Source organism: Poeciliopsis prolifica, unplaced genomic scaffold, assembly GCF_027474105.1.
Source record: "Poeciliopsis prolifica strain line A6 unplaced genomic scaffold, Auburn_PproV2 SCAFFOLD178, whole genome shotgun sequence".
Lineage (NCBI taxonomy): Eukaryota > Metazoa > Chordata > Actinopteri > Cyprinodontiformes > Poeciliidae > Poeciliopsis > Poeciliopsis prolifica.
In genome coordinates this window covers 114,562-131,295 of record NW_026562553.1, presented here as the reverse complement: position 1 = coordinate 131,295, position 16,734 = coordinate 114,562, and the positions used below count along the sequence as shown (strand labels likewise).

The 16,734-nt window shown below is 41.0% G+C and overlaps 1 protein-coding gene across 3 annotated transcripts in view; it reads right to left on the bottom strand.

Annotated features, from left to right (window-relative positions):
• piezo1 (piezo-type mechanosensitive ion channel component 1) overlaps positions 1-16,734 on the bottom strand; it is a 60,066-nt gene that overhangs the window by 32,652 nt on the left and 10,680 nt on the right. For all 3 annotated transcript variants that reach the window (XR_008605425.1, XM_055026117.1, XM_055026118.1), the window contains exons 2-11: positions 12,914-13,009; positions 9,171-9,336; positions 8,938-9,079; positions 7,600-7,822; positions 5,707-5,920; positions 4,806-4,977; positions 4,089-4,175; positions 2,305-2,368; positions 1,147-1,250; positions 547-626 (exon numbers count right to left, since the gene is read on the bottom strand). Coding sequence is in view for 2 of the 3 variants with exons in the window: in XM_055026117.1 (XP_054882092.1) it covers positions 547-626; positions 1,147-1,250; positions 2,305-2,368; positions 4,089-4,175; positions 4,806-4,977; positions 5,707-5,920; positions 7,600-7,822; positions 8,938-9,079; positions 9,171-9,336; positions 12,914-13,009 (1,348 nt within the window). In the remaining variant the exon portion in view is untranslated. The remainder of the gene's footprint in view (positions 1-546; positions 627-1,146; positions 1,251-2,304; positions 2,369-4,088; positions 4,176-4,805; positions 4,978-5,706; positions 5,921-7,599; positions 7,823-8,937; positions 9,080-9,170; positions 9,337-12,913; positions 13,010-16,734) is intronic.

Below are 16,734 nucleotides of genomic sequence, written 5' to 3'. Positions count from 1 at the left end.
AGAAACTTTGTGCAGACACAAACGAAACGCACATTGAAAATATAAACTCAACAGTCATTTTAGGCAGATGTGAGATTTGAAAACCTAATACAAAAACAAAACATTTGTTTTTGTAAAAAAAAAAAAATTAAATCTAATTTAGGAAAAAATGTTAAATGGCCTGCAGTTGTACCATTATCAATTCTAGGGACTCAAGAGCAGCTTCCACTGCATTTGGCAGAAGTGAGATGTCAGCAGGTAAGTAGGGTGAAATGCCTTGCCCAAGGACATGATGACAAAACTGGACTTAGTGAGGGTTCGAAGCAGCAACCCACTGGTTGCAGAACGAAACTCAAACCTCCTGAGCCACCATCTGTTTCAGCAGAACATCTAACACATATTTTATTATACAATAACAAAACAGCGCAGGACAAAACGCACCACCACACAACACTGCTACTAATAAACAGAAGGCTAAAAGGCCGAATCGCAGATTCTATTCTATCCGGGTTTATCGGGTAGCCGGCTACGTGTGGAGGAGGCCCGAGACCCGGCTGTCATTGGTACCTGGAACGAAGCATCCAGATGAGACACGCCCACAGCAGCAGAACGAACGTCAGCCAGCTGTGGTAGGTGATGCTCCACACCTAGACGACACAAAACGGGCTGAGTGAGAACTACACTGGGTCAACATGGGCCAGAGGGAAGGGACAGCTAGATCAGGGTTCTGTGGAGACTCGTTCAGCATAATCAGTCAGAAAACCCGGTCAGTAGGAATACAACAGCCTTTAGAATAAATAACTGGTCTGCTTTTAAAAGTACTGAGATACTGAGATGGTTGAATCAAATGTGAAGGAAAGGTTTAAAGATTTCTACAGTAAAAATTGGAGGCGTTTCTATATGAAAGCCACCTGATTTGGTCTCTGACCAAAGCTGTTAGCTTAGCACAACAGACCAAAGATGTTAGTCGGTTACGTTGCGTTTCCTACTGCAGGTAAGATACTAACATCTCATTGCCGCTCCACAGAACCCCTGAGAGATCCGAACCGTCCTTTTCGAGATTCAAACCGTCACAATAAAGAATCAACAACATTGTCCCCTGCACTCTTCTCCACATCATTAGCTAAGGTCAATGCTATGGCGTTGGTAGAGGGACGTCATGGTTACCATCATGGCTATGAGAGCACAGACATAACTCTGCTGCATGACCACCCGTCCCAGCAGGAAGAACGGGCTCTCGCTCATCTGTCCCCCGGGGGCCGCAGCCACACCTGCAACAAGAGAACAGGGGGGTCAGGACCATCTGGTTTAGCGGCTGCTGGACTTCAGAACTACTCTAGAGGGAGAGGGAGCTGATGACATGAGCCATCATAACAAGATCCACTGGGTCAATCCGGCCAACAGATTCAGTTCTGTCTAATGCCTCCTGTCACCATCAGTCACCGTCAGTCAGCAGCCTGCCTGACCCACTGAAACATAATGATGGATCTGCAGTGGAGCTGCAGCATCTTGCCAGATGCATTACACACAGGCTGGTGGGATCATTTTAGATGAGCTGAATGGATTTATCGGCTCTGAAGATCTGTAGCGAACTGTCAGTGTGAATACTTGGGTGGGTTGGGTGTGATATCTTGTTGTCCTGTGTGGGACTAGTGGAGCAGAGCTCAGCTCATAAGGACAAGATAGAAACTGGTGAAGCCACTTAGTGACGAGTTACACAGAGATGTTCCAGTTTCCAGACTTCATCAAATGTTTTAGTGATTTACAACTCTAGTAAATCACTAGGGTTTCTATTTTTTTACATATTTGTCATAGCTGTCACTGTGTCATGACAGTATGATATGAGACAGATAATGTGTGAAAAGTTCCGTCTCCTCCGTCTCCTCCTTGAGCTGCTATTGCTGCCTGAAGAAATGCACCGCCCCCAACCAGAAACAACCAATCAGAGTCAGGAGGCGGGTCTTAGAGCTGTCAACCATCCTCATGTTGGTTGACATTAGTACATTTCTCTGCCAATGTACTAATGGCAGAGAAACAACTTACAGAAAAATTGTATATCTGCTATCATTGGAAGGCATGCTAACTAGCTCTAGCATTCATGAATGCTTAGCAAAGACAGCACTAAGACCCGCCTCCTGGTTCTGATTGGTTGTTTCAAGTTGGGAGGCAGAAGAGCTCATTTTTTCCCACAAATTATCAGTGTCACACAACATGGTGACAGTTTTAATAAATATACTTTAATAAATGCAGTTGTATCTAAAGTTAATTACAGCAGCTTCTTTAGAAATAAAAGAGGTTTGAATGAAAGATGTGAGCCATAAGAACCTGGCTGATGTTCTCCAGCTGTAGTTTCCTCTGGATCTTCTGCTTCGCTGGAAACCAAGGTGATCTGAAACAAACAGCCAAACATGAACTCTTTTCTATCCTGACATGTTTTCTCAACAATAAAAAAGGTCCATCCAAATACTGAGCGTTAGGAGCCAGTTAGTGGGTAACTCAGCAGACAAACACACCAGGTATGGAAATGACTCCCTTTGGTAGGAGCAGACATGTTCAGTACTGGCAGCGGAAGGCAGATTTTCTTTATTTTATTTTTATTAATTTTTTTGCTAAACCCATTTCCAAGCAGACAGAATTCAGTTCAAGTTTAGACTCCCTGTTTCAGCCAGCTGACCAGCAGTCCTCAGCAGCAGGTGCTGAAAAGGAGACTCAGAGTTAGAGGATTGGCTTGGTACCATCCGGAGCAGCGCTCATCACGAAGGGGAGGACTGAGCTCATTTCACTGAGCTTCTTTTGTCCCATCTGAGCTCCCATACACCATGAAATAACTAGTTGTCAGGGTAAGCTGCAGGGGCAGTTAAAGAAATAGTTGTTTTTTTTTTTAAGTGATGGTCTGTGAAGTTATATGAACAATTAAAACAGTTAAAATCAGATAAGAACATGGATCTCTAATCTCTACTCTGAAATAGGGATGGGCGATTTGGAATTAAAGTTTCATCACAATATTTTAACGTACTACTGTGATCATAATAAAAGTGACAATAAGAAATATTTATTACTTCTTTTTTTAGGCATCTTTATGTGTCTGAATCACATTGTAATCACATTTCCACAAACACAAATACTGACCTGGAGAAACATTGTAATGCATTTGTTCTGGACATCAGAACAAATGAATCACACACCTTTATGTGTGTAAATCACACATAAAGGTGTGTGATTTACATCACTGGAAGACTCCAGTTAATCATATTTTCAAATGTATTGGATTTTTTTTAATACTCTCAATATTTTTTCCTCTTATTTTAAAAACGTATCATCACAACAATATATAAAAATTCTTGGGATAAGAGAACATTCATCACGTTAAATGATGAACAATGTGATCATTTTCCATCCCTACTCTGAATCCCTCACAGTGTTTCTTGGTCAAAGGTCAGACTGGGTGAAAATATTTGTACTCTGGGGGTATCGTCCAGGACACAGAGGTACAGGACACACCGGTACAGGACACACCGGTACAGGACACACCGGTATAGGACACAGAGGTACAGGACACAGCGGGCTTGGTAAATTCTCCAATGTTACGCAAAGGCAAGATGAAGAACGATCAGAGCCGTCTGACACACCTGTTCCAGTCTGTAATTATGATGCCAGGACCGAACAGGATGAATGGATATCCACTGTGAACTCTTAAAGAACAGCTTTTCAATGTAGCGTTCAAGCAGCCAGTTTTAAACTGCAGAATCAATAAAAATGCCTTATGTTCTTTTCTTTCTCTTGAATCAGTGAGGTTTCCACATTCAGTGGCTCTGATGATCTTCATTATTGTGGGAAACCGCTTGCAGCCGGTGGTGAAACCCGTCCCTCCCCTCCATGGTGCCATCCAAACACGTCTGCTCCTCACAATCAAACCACCTCCACACCCACCTGTGGTCTGCAGGTGAACCACAAGCATCCAGACGGCAGCTTTTCATCTGGCTGCTCCTGCTTTACTGTTTGTCAGTGTTTGCAGAAAGGGACGAGAACATCTGAGGTGTGTGTGTGGAACCTCGGGTGTGAATGCTTTTGCGTGTAAGTGCAGCTGACAGAGACTCAGCAGCCAGTACCTGTGTCTCGTCTTCGCAGTCGTCTTTGGGTTGATTCCAGGACTTTAACTCAACCAGCTCTTCCGCTGAAGCTTTTCTTTTCTCCAGCTGGGAAGAAATGTGACGTCAAAAAAGAAAACTCTAACATCCGAACAACTGAGATTGTTTTATTCAGGATTCTGCATCTTATTGGCTAAATTTATTAACATTAAAGATAGTATTTTTGAAATACTATCTTTAAAAATAGTTAAAGATAGTATTTTACTAATTTATTATTTTTACTATTTTTATATTATAATATCTACTATTTTAAAATAGTACAATAGTACAGTGTAAAATGAAAATAGTATTTAAAAAAAATAAAAATATATGTTTTGTTGTTTAGAAAAAATAATAAAATTGTGATTTTTTTTTTCCTTTCACTAGCTAAACAGCAAACTTAGCATACAATTAATTAAATAAAGTAGCACGATTATCTCTAGGAAAGGAAAATGTTAATTATTATAGAGCCAAAAAAGGTTCTACACATTGTCTTATTAACAGAGAGAGATCCACTCGGGTCACAAGTTCTTTTAGGATGTAAAACAAGAGACACTCTGGAGTCTTTACAGAACCTTTTCCGTCCAGTACCATGTTTTCACGGCACTGAAACGATGACATCATCGTTTCAGTGCCCTCATGTGAATGTTCAACATGAACACTTAGAAGGTTCTGCTGTGGTAATGGTGCTATTTGTACCTGGTTCGACGCCGCGTGCAGTCCTGATTTGATAACCGCGGCCACAGTAACGTAGAGGACCAGCAGGATTCCTGGGTTGACGTAAACCGGCCAATCATGGCTGTGATTGAGGATGAGGTCATCAGGCATGGAGCAGTTTCCGGGTATGATGATGTCCTTCAGACCAAACAGTCTAGACAGAAACACAAACAGAGAAAGATCCAGATAATTAACTGTGATCACAAAAAAAATCTGAAGCATGAAGAACGCTGGGATTAGTGGCTGTGAGAATGAGGCGCTAACAGTCAGATTAGGATGAACCAATGAGGAATCAAAGAAAACATGTTAAAAGCTGTAAATGTAACCTCAGTAAGCGTATGATTTACCCACAGTTCTAATTGTTTTGGGCTTTTCATGATAGTTTAGTCTTATTTTATTGTGACTTCTTGTTTGTCTAATTCAAATAGTTTTAATTAGTTTTTATTAACTCGTATCAGAGTGGCACAGTTGGTAGCACTGCTGCTTTGCAGCAAGAAGGTTCTGGGTTCGATTCCCGGCCCGGGGTCTTTCTGTTCATGCATGGGTTCTCTCCAGGTACTCCAGCTTCCTCCCACAGTCCATGTTCTCATTATTTACCGTTTTCATTCATTTCAGTTGACAAAAACAATTTTTCCAACTTCAGTGTTTGTTTTTCTGAATGACTTTTAGTTTACTGTAACAAACTCAGCATAATGCTGTCTGGTTGACGGTCTAGTCTAATTAAGGGATCCTGCAGTATTTTTGTCCAAACCAGTCTGTAGAACCAGAAAACCAACCTCTGGGAGCTCAGGTGAATCATAAATTTAAGTAAAACTTTTTCTGCTACAATATTTCTAAATTTCAAAGGAGACAGTAGTACAAACATGTTGCCCTGCAGGCTCACCTGGCCCACAGGCTGTGTGGGGGGAAGAGGCCTTGGCCCAGCAGACTCTGGTACAAGTACAGGCAGACCAGGTGGCCGGCAGCGAAGAAGCCCACCATCACACACAGTGCATTAAACCCCAGGTGGCTGATGGGTAGATGGCACGCCCACCACGTGCACACACCGATGAATAGGAGGAAGTAAAGTGCTGAGAAGGCAGAGGGCAGTGTGATGCCTTGGGGGGGAGAACAGGAGACATGTTAAACATCTACAGAAAGACAATGACACAAACACAGAGAACGAAGCTCACACTTTAAAAAATGTGTAACTGAATTCAGTTTGTCAGTTTGGGCATGTTAAACTTTTCTTTAACATGTTCACTTAATAAACTTAATACATGGACTTGGATAAACTTCATTTTATTATTCGTGACAAATTAACATTTTCTTTTTAAGTTGGATCATCTGTTTTCTTTTTTAAGGAGGACCAGGTTTTTTCGATTAGCTGCCAGTCAACCAACAGTCTGGTAAGTCTGCTAAAAGTCTGTTAGCAGACTGACATAAAGGCCACTGAGCCTGTAGGACCTGCTGCTAATGCAGGTCACTATGCATTATTGGACCGCTGCCCTGGTCTCATGCGCCAGCAATTACACACACCTGCTGTTTATAACCATGGCTGAGCTGTCAGGGGAGCTAAGGTTTCATTTAGGCAACATGCCTCTGCAGCTCTCTCTCTCTCTGAGTCTGTGTTTCCATGTTAGCTTGTTTCTAGAATCCCTTTTCATTGGTTGCTGTACCTGGATCTGGTATTTTAAAAATGGACAGGAAATAGCTCTGGTTAGATCCTTCCTAACTTCGGGTTTTCCAGTGATCTGGGGCTCAAACCAGTAAATTAGCAGCCACTCACTTTTAATTAGTAGCAATTATTAGTTAACAGAGTCATTTAGAGTAGGAAACTTTTCTACGCAGTGTTTTAGGAAAGTATTTGTTGCTCTGCTTTGCAGCATTATAGCCACATTGCACTTGCTGATGTTTGACTTGGATGCAGCTGGTCACCATGGAAACCTATTCCAAGCTCTCTGTACTCTGTTCTTGAGCTCATCCAAAGGGCCCGTGAAGTTTGGAGGTCTGCAGTGATCGACTCTGCAGATAGTTGGCGACCTCTTCGCACTGTGCACTTCAGCATCCAGTGACCCCGCTCTGTCAGGTTACGTGGCCTAACACTTCTTGGATGAGTTGCTGTCGTTCCCAAACACTTCGGTTTTCTCATAATACGGTTGACATTTGACTGTGGAATATTTAGGAGTGAGGAAATTTGATGACTGGATTTGTTGCACAGGTCCTGTCACCGTTCCACGATGGAATTCACTGAGCTCCAGAGAGACAGAGACATTCTTTCACAAATGTTTGTAGAAACAGTCTGCATGCCGAGATGCTTCATTTTATACACCTGATAGACATGGAAGCGACTGGAACACCTGATCATTCTGATCATTTGAATGGATGAGCAAATACTTTTGGAAATACAGTGTATGAATTAGATCTAAGTTCAAAATAATAAAACATTCCAGGTTTTAGAAATTCAAACTGAATATTTTTATTGTTATTTTGAAAGCTTCATGGAGCATCAATGATAAAACATTAAAATCCTTTGTAAAATTCTTTGTGTTACACTGACCATGTAGCACCGGATTTTATTTGATCTCAAGCTACTGAATCCAGTGCAGGGAGCTTGTGCCCGTCTCCAGAGGTCAAAGAGCAATATATGGACATCCTTTTACATTACTCGCTGTAAAACTGTCACTGTCAGAGAACAGCATGTCCAGGTAAGCTCCCCAGAGTCAAGTCATTTGTTCAGTGAGAACACAGAGAAGATGTGAGATACGATGGAAACGTAACCTGGAGCAGACCTTACCTGCCAACCCCAGCAGGACGACCACCATCACTCTGCCCAGATCCCGCAGGATTTTCAGCATTTTAACTTTGAGCCCTTCTGCCAGCTGCTTGGCTCTGGTTGCTGTGGAAACCTCGTCAGGGTCACCATTCGACGACCTTTCCTCTTCCTCCACCTCTTCGTCAACTGATGACTCTTCCTCCTCCTCATTCTCTGTTGTTGTGTCTGCAGATTCCTCTTCAAGCTATTTAGTGGGAGGAAAGGTTTCATGAAGCTCTTTACCTCTGAGGTGAGACAAAAATTCAACCAATCACAGACGAGACGAGACTCAGAGCCTTAAAATATGACCAAGTTCTGCTCTAATGTAAGGTGCTGTGTTTCTATATGGACTAACATCTGATTTTACTATAGTCAATAAAACATCCAGCTAGTTGCTGGTGTTGTGACACTTGAACAGGAGTTCAGTTTCATAAGAAAGTGAAGATACAGCAGTTAATTTAAAGGTTGTGGCTGCTGAAGGGTAAAGTGAGTAACCCTCCTCATGTTTGACACATGGTTCCTAAATCAATGTGTTTGCAGCAGTAGCAGTCCACTCTCAGCAGGACAGCAGCGGTCCCGGCTCCAACAGAACAACCGGGACCTTCCAGCCTCTGCAGTGTCCAGAAACCAATCTGTATAAAGAAATCCTGAGAACCCTCTGGATCTGAAGCAAGGGTATCAAACTGCAACGTTTCTGCTACAAAACTGAATCAAATATCAGCCGGTTCTCATGCAGAACTTAAGGACCAGCTGAGGAGGATTGTAGAAATGTTGGGTCCTTTTCGTAACCAAATGTCAGACTGATGTTTGAGTGAGTTGGAAGGCTGGACCCACCTTCACTAAACGTGTTCCTTTGACGTTCTGAAGGGTTCTTTTAAATTAGAATCCTGGATGTTTGCACTTCTAAAATGACCACAATTTAAACTAGAGTTGCACCAATCTGATATCAATACCTGTATCGGTCCAGCTATGTGCTGCATTGGTGCAGTCATCTAATAAATTTGTCAGTCAGTATATTTATGTCTGTGTTTAAGAAAAAATGTTAAAAGTCAATTCAGATCAGCATCGGCCGATACTAAACCTCAGATATCTGTATCGGTATCGGAAGTGAAAACAGTGGGTCAGTGCATCCTTCATTCACACTGGTCACCCCAAAGCCTCACAAAAGTTTAATAATCAGAGAAAATGGCTCCAATCTTGTACATTTTATGAAGGTTTTTTAAAAAAGTGATCAGTGGTCTAATTAACATAATTTACCTTCTTTTACATTTGCATTCTAATATTCTTAAAAAGGCCGTCAAACACCATACAGAGACTTACTGATGTTATATTGGCTGCAGCCACCATTTCTCTGTTCCTGACCAATCTGCTGCAGAGGACAATAGTAACAAGTGACACCACACACACTCCTACATCCGGACACAGGAGACGGAGCACATTCCAGGGATCCTCCAAGGGAAGCCTGCAGCACACACGCATATGGAGTTAGCACAAAACATCAGCACCTTCAATCATTTCCTCTACAGTAGTTGTTTATGGTGTCTAATACACACCTGGACAGTCCGATGTGTCTGGTTATGGTCTCCCATTGTGAACAGTTATAGCCTATTGCGGTGTTGAGGGGAGCGTACGTGTACAGCACTGTCTGGAAGCAGACATGAGCCAGAACAAACAGCAGACTGGTGCAAAATACCGTTTTAATAAATCGACCAGTGTGACCTGAAAGACAGGAAGCAGAAACAAATGAAACACAGTTTAATCTGCAAGCAAGTATCAAAAGATGCAATAGAGCATGTCTGAGTGCTGCATGACTCAGGAAATCATACAATGGTGATGTTGTTGCTGAAAATTGCTCATTCTAAACCCACATTTTCTCAACCATTTCTTTATTCTTATTTACTGTCTCCACCACTCTCCGTGACCTTTAACACCGCTGTCACTAAGCACTTACATTGGCTGTGGACATCAAGGACAGATCATCTGACTACAGTATATTACTGATTTGCTCAACACTTGAAATATAATATCCTATCAAGTAGAGCAGCTCTATGCAGCTGCCATGATTAGTGCCTCTGTACAATCCTTCAGTCCTGCTTTTTTCTACCCACTAGGAGGATTTCAGTGTTTCAGTCATTTTCTAAGTGAGTCAGAGGTAAATGACTCCTTCTGCTCCTTCACTTCTACCCTGGAAATCTCTTGCTCCTTCATTAGCATTTTCTGTTATGTTTTCTTCGAAGGCCAGAATGATCAGTAACCAACTTGTCTTATGGTGCATTTTAGTTTGGCCCAGTTTAGTCCTCTTTAATCAAACTCCAGTTCATTTGTATAGAAAGTCTGTTTCGTTTGGGAAGGTGTGAGGACGTAACTGATGCAAACCATAAAAGCGTACTCTGGTCCACATATAAACCTCGGTCTCAGTTTGTTGGAAGTGAACTCTGGTGCAGTTTGGATGCATATCCAAGTGGACCAGAGACCGCTCCAAAAGCAGGAAGCGGACTACAGCACAAGGTATTCTGGGTAACTACAAAACAAACAAGTGAGTCTCACACTACAGAGTTTTACAGAGGTTTTCTTGTTGCTTCCTTCAGTGTTGGCCAAAGTGATCAGCAGTTTGCCTGTGTTGGTTCTTCACTAACACAAGCAAAGAGAGGAGCAGGTTTTCCAGCCAGTTTGGATCATTTGACACAGTTTAGAGTAAAAGAGAACCGCACCAGCTGAAAATGTGGCATGTTGCAATTTTGCTCTCCAATGGAACTAAGTATATTGGACTATCAGGTCTGAAAACATCCTTAAAATCAGTGGCTTTCATCATTTCTTTGGTCAAAGTATTATACCTGCAGGTTGGCACAACACGTATATAACATAATTACAGATTGATTATTTATACTTTCTAGAGATGACTCCCCAAGGCCTGCCTTACTGACTTCTTTACAACTTCTTCACGATTGTCAATCATGAGTGGGATCATATCATATGGTGTTTTTGTTTGTTTTTTGTCCACTCCTCTGGGAATTAACCACTTTTACATTGGTAAGGTTATTGAAGTGGTTCAGACCAGAGTTTAGTTGTTTCAGTTTGTCAGCAAGAATTATCTCTTTGACTGCTGATTGGTCAACCTGTTTATGGGCGGTCATGTGATTGATTCATTTCCTGAGAGAGGCGGGGTTCACTCAGGACAGACCACCAGTCCATCGCAGGTCAAAGTGTTGCATGTATGTTTAGTGTCTGAACTTAGAGTGGCAAAAACTTTAGATCTGTGAGACTCTTCAAAGGCCTGTAGGTGGGCTTAATACCGTGTTAATACGGTAGACTCACTCTGTGAACAAAGTGGATGGTGAGGGAGAGAACATCCTGTTTATTTTCCTGCTCTTTGTTTTGCTATTGTACCTCTGGAGGGAAGAAGTCAGAGGTGTGAGCCTGGCACGCTCTGCAGCAGAACATGTGTGGGCCAAACGGTGTCATGAGAGGCTTCTGTCCTGCGTGTTTTAGATGTGTGGCACTGTTGTTATTTCCTCTCCCTGCACAGAACTTGAACTGCCTCAGTCAAAGTGGTGGCATTTTCTTGGAGGATGTGTCTGAACCGCACCTTTCTGTTGCTCAGACAGTCGGCTGATATGTGTGGCTTTAGATCCAGGGATGCTGCTCTCCATGGCTTCTAGTGGTTTTCATTTTCAAGTGAAGCATCTCAAGGATCATGGTTACCATGATGTGAACCAGGTGATGATATCAGTCGATGTTGTCCATACAGTTGCACTATTATCTTCTAGTAGATGTATAGATGGTACTGTCCATAGGTCATAGTTGTGTTTTTGTCTTCAGATTATCAGAGTTTATCGATGAGACTCAGCACTATTGAGGCAGTGATGATGCGTTCTTGCCCCGCCTTGTTGCGCTGGCCCCTCCCATTGTTTGAATTTGTGTTGCATCACCTGGTGATTGCACATCTTGTGAGGATTACTGAGTCAGACACGGCCTCTTAGTCAGGTCGAAGAACAGTTATAGGTCCGACATTCTCGTTATAGCATCTTTTGGTTGACTGTGAGCCTTAGTCCTTCAATCTAGTCCATGCATACTGCCCTCATTCTCAGCAGAATCTAATGATCTTGTTTGCTTTCTTCTACTCTTTCAAAGTGATCATAATCTGAAGGTTCTCTCAAAGATTATGTATGGCCTTTGGACAAACAACATGTAAATGTCACCCAAATAAAACAACAAATCAAATGGGACTATCCAGATATCAAATAATACATTTGCAGCTGTATTTAATTTCACTCAGTATTTAATTTCCAGCTCTTTGTCTTGCAGTAGCAAGAAGCATCATGACATTACCAAGCTGTGGCAATCCTCTGTACTCAAACAATGGAAATATCATTAATATATCACTTTATGCTTTGGAGTGTTAAAAATTTCATGTTTTATGATGACCTTGGCTATAATGTGGAACAACAACAAAAAAAAACAAAGTCACACTCCTCACACACTTAAAATATTCTGCAACATTTAGCGTTAAGATGTTCTGCACATCACTTTGCAAACAACAAAAACATAGACATGCTTGGTTTAGACTGTAAAGTATTCACAGCGGTTTTCCACATTTGCAGCAGTATTCCAGGTTGTATCAAATTAATCTCTTTCCTCAAAAGCTTTTGCTAATTTATTACAAATAAAAAAAACATTTGGCCACTTTACAATGCAGGCCTGATTGGTGCTGCAGAGATTGTTGTCCTTCTGGGAGGCTCTCCTCTTTCCTCAGAACACTAAGGCCTCTCTGATACCTCTGATTTTGAGGTCTCAGAGAGGCCTTAGTGTTACTGGATCCTCCCCCAGATTTGTGCCTAAAGACAGTCCAGCTTCCAGAGATCTACAGAATGTTCCTTTCACTTCATGCTTGACCTCTGACCTTACATAGACAGGTGTGGACCTTTCCAAATCAAATCCACAGGTTGACTCCATTTAAATTGTAGAATCATCAGGGATGATCAGCCTCATCGGCTTTGTTGAGCTTCATCAATCAAATATTGTGAAGGCTGTGAATAATTATGTGAATATGATTATTTTTAATACAGTAACCAGACACTTAAAGACAATGTTCCACTTTGTCATATTGAGGTATTGTGTCTAAGAGTTTAATTTAATACAATTTAGAATCAGGCCGAAACATAAAATGTGGAAAAAGTGAATCGCTGCAAATACTTTCTGGATGCAACTGACTGTAGATACAGTCAGTTATCTCCTCACTGACTGTATCTACAGTCAGTGAGGAGAAAGAAGACGTGTGCAGTAAATTGAAGCTTACCTCTCACTGTGTATTTGTTTGGGCACAGGAACCATGGCAGCAGCAGTAGATAGAGGAAGTAAACCAGTGACAGCAAGTTGAAGCGAAAAAGACAAGCTGCAAACACAGAAACATCAACGTTAGCAGCTTTCTGAGTCTTAGCACATCATTCCTGGATCATCCTACAACAGGTGAAAAACAGAGAGTGTAGAACACAGTCATGACCTGTGGGGTCATAAAAATAACCAACATTCATTTTCATTTTTCTGCCATCTGTGAATGTGTTTCTGGAAGTGGAGGAAGGTGGTCACATGACAGTGATAGTGATGCTGTGCAGGTAGGATGTTTCACTGAAGCAGTGCTGTTCCCAGTGCTTCACAATGTCCAAAAGGCAGGAAAATATAAACTGGTAAATATCAATTGCTTTTCAGCGATATTAATATTGGATATTAATAGTAGCCCATAGTTTTATATCAGCGCATCCTCAAATAGGATAAATAAAGTTTTTTATTGATGCTGTTCTGTGTCACAATTAATATCAAATAATCCATCTCACATGACAGAAAAAAAAAATCACATGACGCTTCAGGAGGCTTCATGGCTTCCTTCAAAGCTTGACCCAAACCCAGTGGGTGTGTCACTAACAGAACACCTAATGCCCAATTCTGCAGCTATGGACAACAATACCACTGTCCAGTGGGAACGACTGAGCTCTATTGCCTCTTTACCTCATCAGCTTACAAATGTGTGCAAATATTTTCCTGTTGTCTGCTGAAGCTCAAAAATACACAATTTCGAAATTGCGGAATTTGCATTGAATGAAATTAAATTGAAATGACATGTGAATAAGCTAGAATGCGGTAAATAGTTAAATATAATTCCAGTGACAGATGTAAACAACTACATCAAGCTACATGAGATTATATTTATAATTCAGCCATGACGTTGGAGTTCGTCTGACAGCCATCAGAGGCTTTCATGCATTGGAGTGACAAACCACATATACTAGGGAGAGGCAACATATGAGGCGTTTAGGGGGAAATTGTTACGTTATGGATTCAACACATTGGAACGTTTCACAATTTCTGATGAATCGTGTGATGCTGTGAGAGCTCTAATGAACTACTTCCTGTCATCTTCTTTGTGGTTTTCACCAGGAGTTACATCCGGGAGTTCATCATGTGATGTGACAATTTGTTCCCATTGCAGTTCTGAAAAATACATCCATTCTGATACGACTGAAAAACTAGCACAACTTTTTATTGAAAAAATTGAGCTTTTTTTTAAATTGGAGTGTTTCCATTAAGATAATTTATCCCTGTAAATTAATTCATTTTGTGGAATTCTATAGATAAGCTGAAAAATCCAGCATTTGCTTATTTTTTTGCTTATTTTTTTTTAGAGAAGAACAGTTACACAACACAGTCCGCTTTAATCAAATGGTTTAAAACAGACTATTTGCCTAGAAAGACCGGTTTGTTTGAGGAGGTGTGAATGCACAATCAAACTCTGATGTGGACCTAAAAAGTGAACTGTGGTCCAACTAAAAACTAACTGCTGGGTCGACTTAAGTCAATTCTAATGCAGTTTCAATGCATATGTCTCCAAAATCAAGAAATGAATCAGTGCATTCTGGGTAAATACAACCAAAAGAAATCAGACTACAGCTAAAGTCTGACTCTGCTTTTTTTTTTTTTTTTTTTTTTTTTTTTACATTTTATGAACAAAGAAGTTGCGTTCTGAAGCTAAAACTCTTCTTCAGAGGTTTTTGTGTTGTTTCCTTCAGTGGTTCTTGGTGCAGCATCACCACAGGCGAGGAGGGGAAGAAGTTTTTCCATCTGAATCATTTGTCACAGGGCAGTGTGACAGAAAACGGCATAAGATGAAAATGAAGCAAATGTTGCAATTTTGCTCCCCGATCATTCAGAATCGACCGGATTATCAGGGGTTTAATCATCAGAACTAAAACAGACTTGAGCTATTTGGCAACAACAACATGGAGTATATATTAAGTTCAGGTTTGTAGCTGAACTGGGTTGGGGGTTCCGCTGCAGCACCTGGTTCTGTGTGGATCCTGTGCTCCACATTTTAGTCTAAATGTTTGGTTTTGATTCTTGTTTTAAGATCTCCTGGATGATTACCGAATTAGGATTTAAGTGACATGCAAAAAACATATGTTTTAATTGTATTTTTTAGTGTTTGCCTTATTTAGGACTGTAATTCGGAGGAAGACGTTATAGTGCATGAGTAGTGCGAGTGGAGGAGCTCCACCCTACTGCCCAGCTAATCATGAAGCACATTAGCATTGATGTCTCTGGACTCACGTGATAACAGCGGTGAGTGGCCACAGCACCTATCAGTTAGCAGCACGTGGACTTGTGTCTGTCGTCTTTCCTGAGCGGGTCACATGTTAAGGCCTTTGGTATTTCAATATGGAATCTGCTGCAGCAGGACGTCCCACCTGTCTTCATAGTTCTGATGACATGCTCTGTATCCCACCAGGTTTCTGTCTCAGCACATTCAATTTGTTGGGTCAGGACAAATACCTTGTTTTGTTAAATGTTCGTGTCTACGTGGGACTCCTGTTATGGACAATGTTTTTTCATCATTTCAGGCTTGCACAGTACAGAAACAGGCAGTACAAAGATTTTTAGCAATAATGTTGTTAAATCCCTCTCTGTTGTTAAATCCCTCTCTAAACTGACTAATAAATAAACTGCAACCTTTGACATTTGTCCTCGTTTTGACATGGGTCTGATTGGTTTTGGTGCTTCTCCTCCTGTTAACAAATATTAAGTGTACTTTGTTTTCCCTTCAGCGTTCTGCCTGTGACAAGAGCTTTTCTGGAAAATGTAGATGACAATACAAAAATCAAATGACTTTTTTTTCTGCATTTTAACCTCTTTGAACAAATGGAAAAAACAGACAAGAGAATTTACTTGATAATGTTGTTGGTTGTCTCTAGTTTTTAGCTTAAAAACATATTCTGAGCAAATTATCATTAAATTATACAACAAATATTTTGGGGAGGGGTTCACAAAATGACAGCAATATGCAAAATGATAGTCATGATCAAGGATTAGATCAAAAATATATATTCCTGCTTAATGAGGCGACTGTTTGTTCACTTAGAGCCGACATGTCAAACTCACTTTCATTTTGGGCCATGTCAAAAATCTAAATGTTCTTAAAGGGCCGGTTGCACCAGAACTATTGATAAAATTCATAAAACTGTTAAAACATCATCAACAGCTGTTTGTTTTAGCTTTGCATTCAAAAAGTGTATCTCAAAATTAAGTAATGTTGAGCATCTTTTCCCACTAGTCAGTCCAACCAGGATTTCATAATTATTTTTTTTGTGGCTTTTTGTAATTAAAATCAACTATTTTGAGGCGCTAATTTTGAAATATTTTGCTATACTGCAGCTTTAACTCAAAGCAAAGGCTAAAACTCCTGGACTAAACTAAGAAGTGGATACCTGAATAAAATGTTGCTCCAGGTCAGTCAGCAGCAGTTTGTCTCCCTCAGCAGCTTTCAACATGACCTGCAGCCGAGAGCCGCTCAGCTGGGCAGCTGAGGACTAAACTGCTTGTTTGAGTTTCCACTGCAGGCCCAAGACCTGCGGAAGGTCCAAAAATTAACCAGCTCACAAATAACAGAGGGACGCCTCTTCTCCCTGAGTGTCTGAGGTTAGGATCGGCCACTGTGGACCAACTAAAACTGCACATCCAAATAAACCTTCTGGAAGGACGCCGCTATGACTTTCCTCTGAGTTACAGTTTAACTTGTAACACACAAAAAAAATACTAAATTTTAAACCATACATTTCTCCTCTGTGTTAG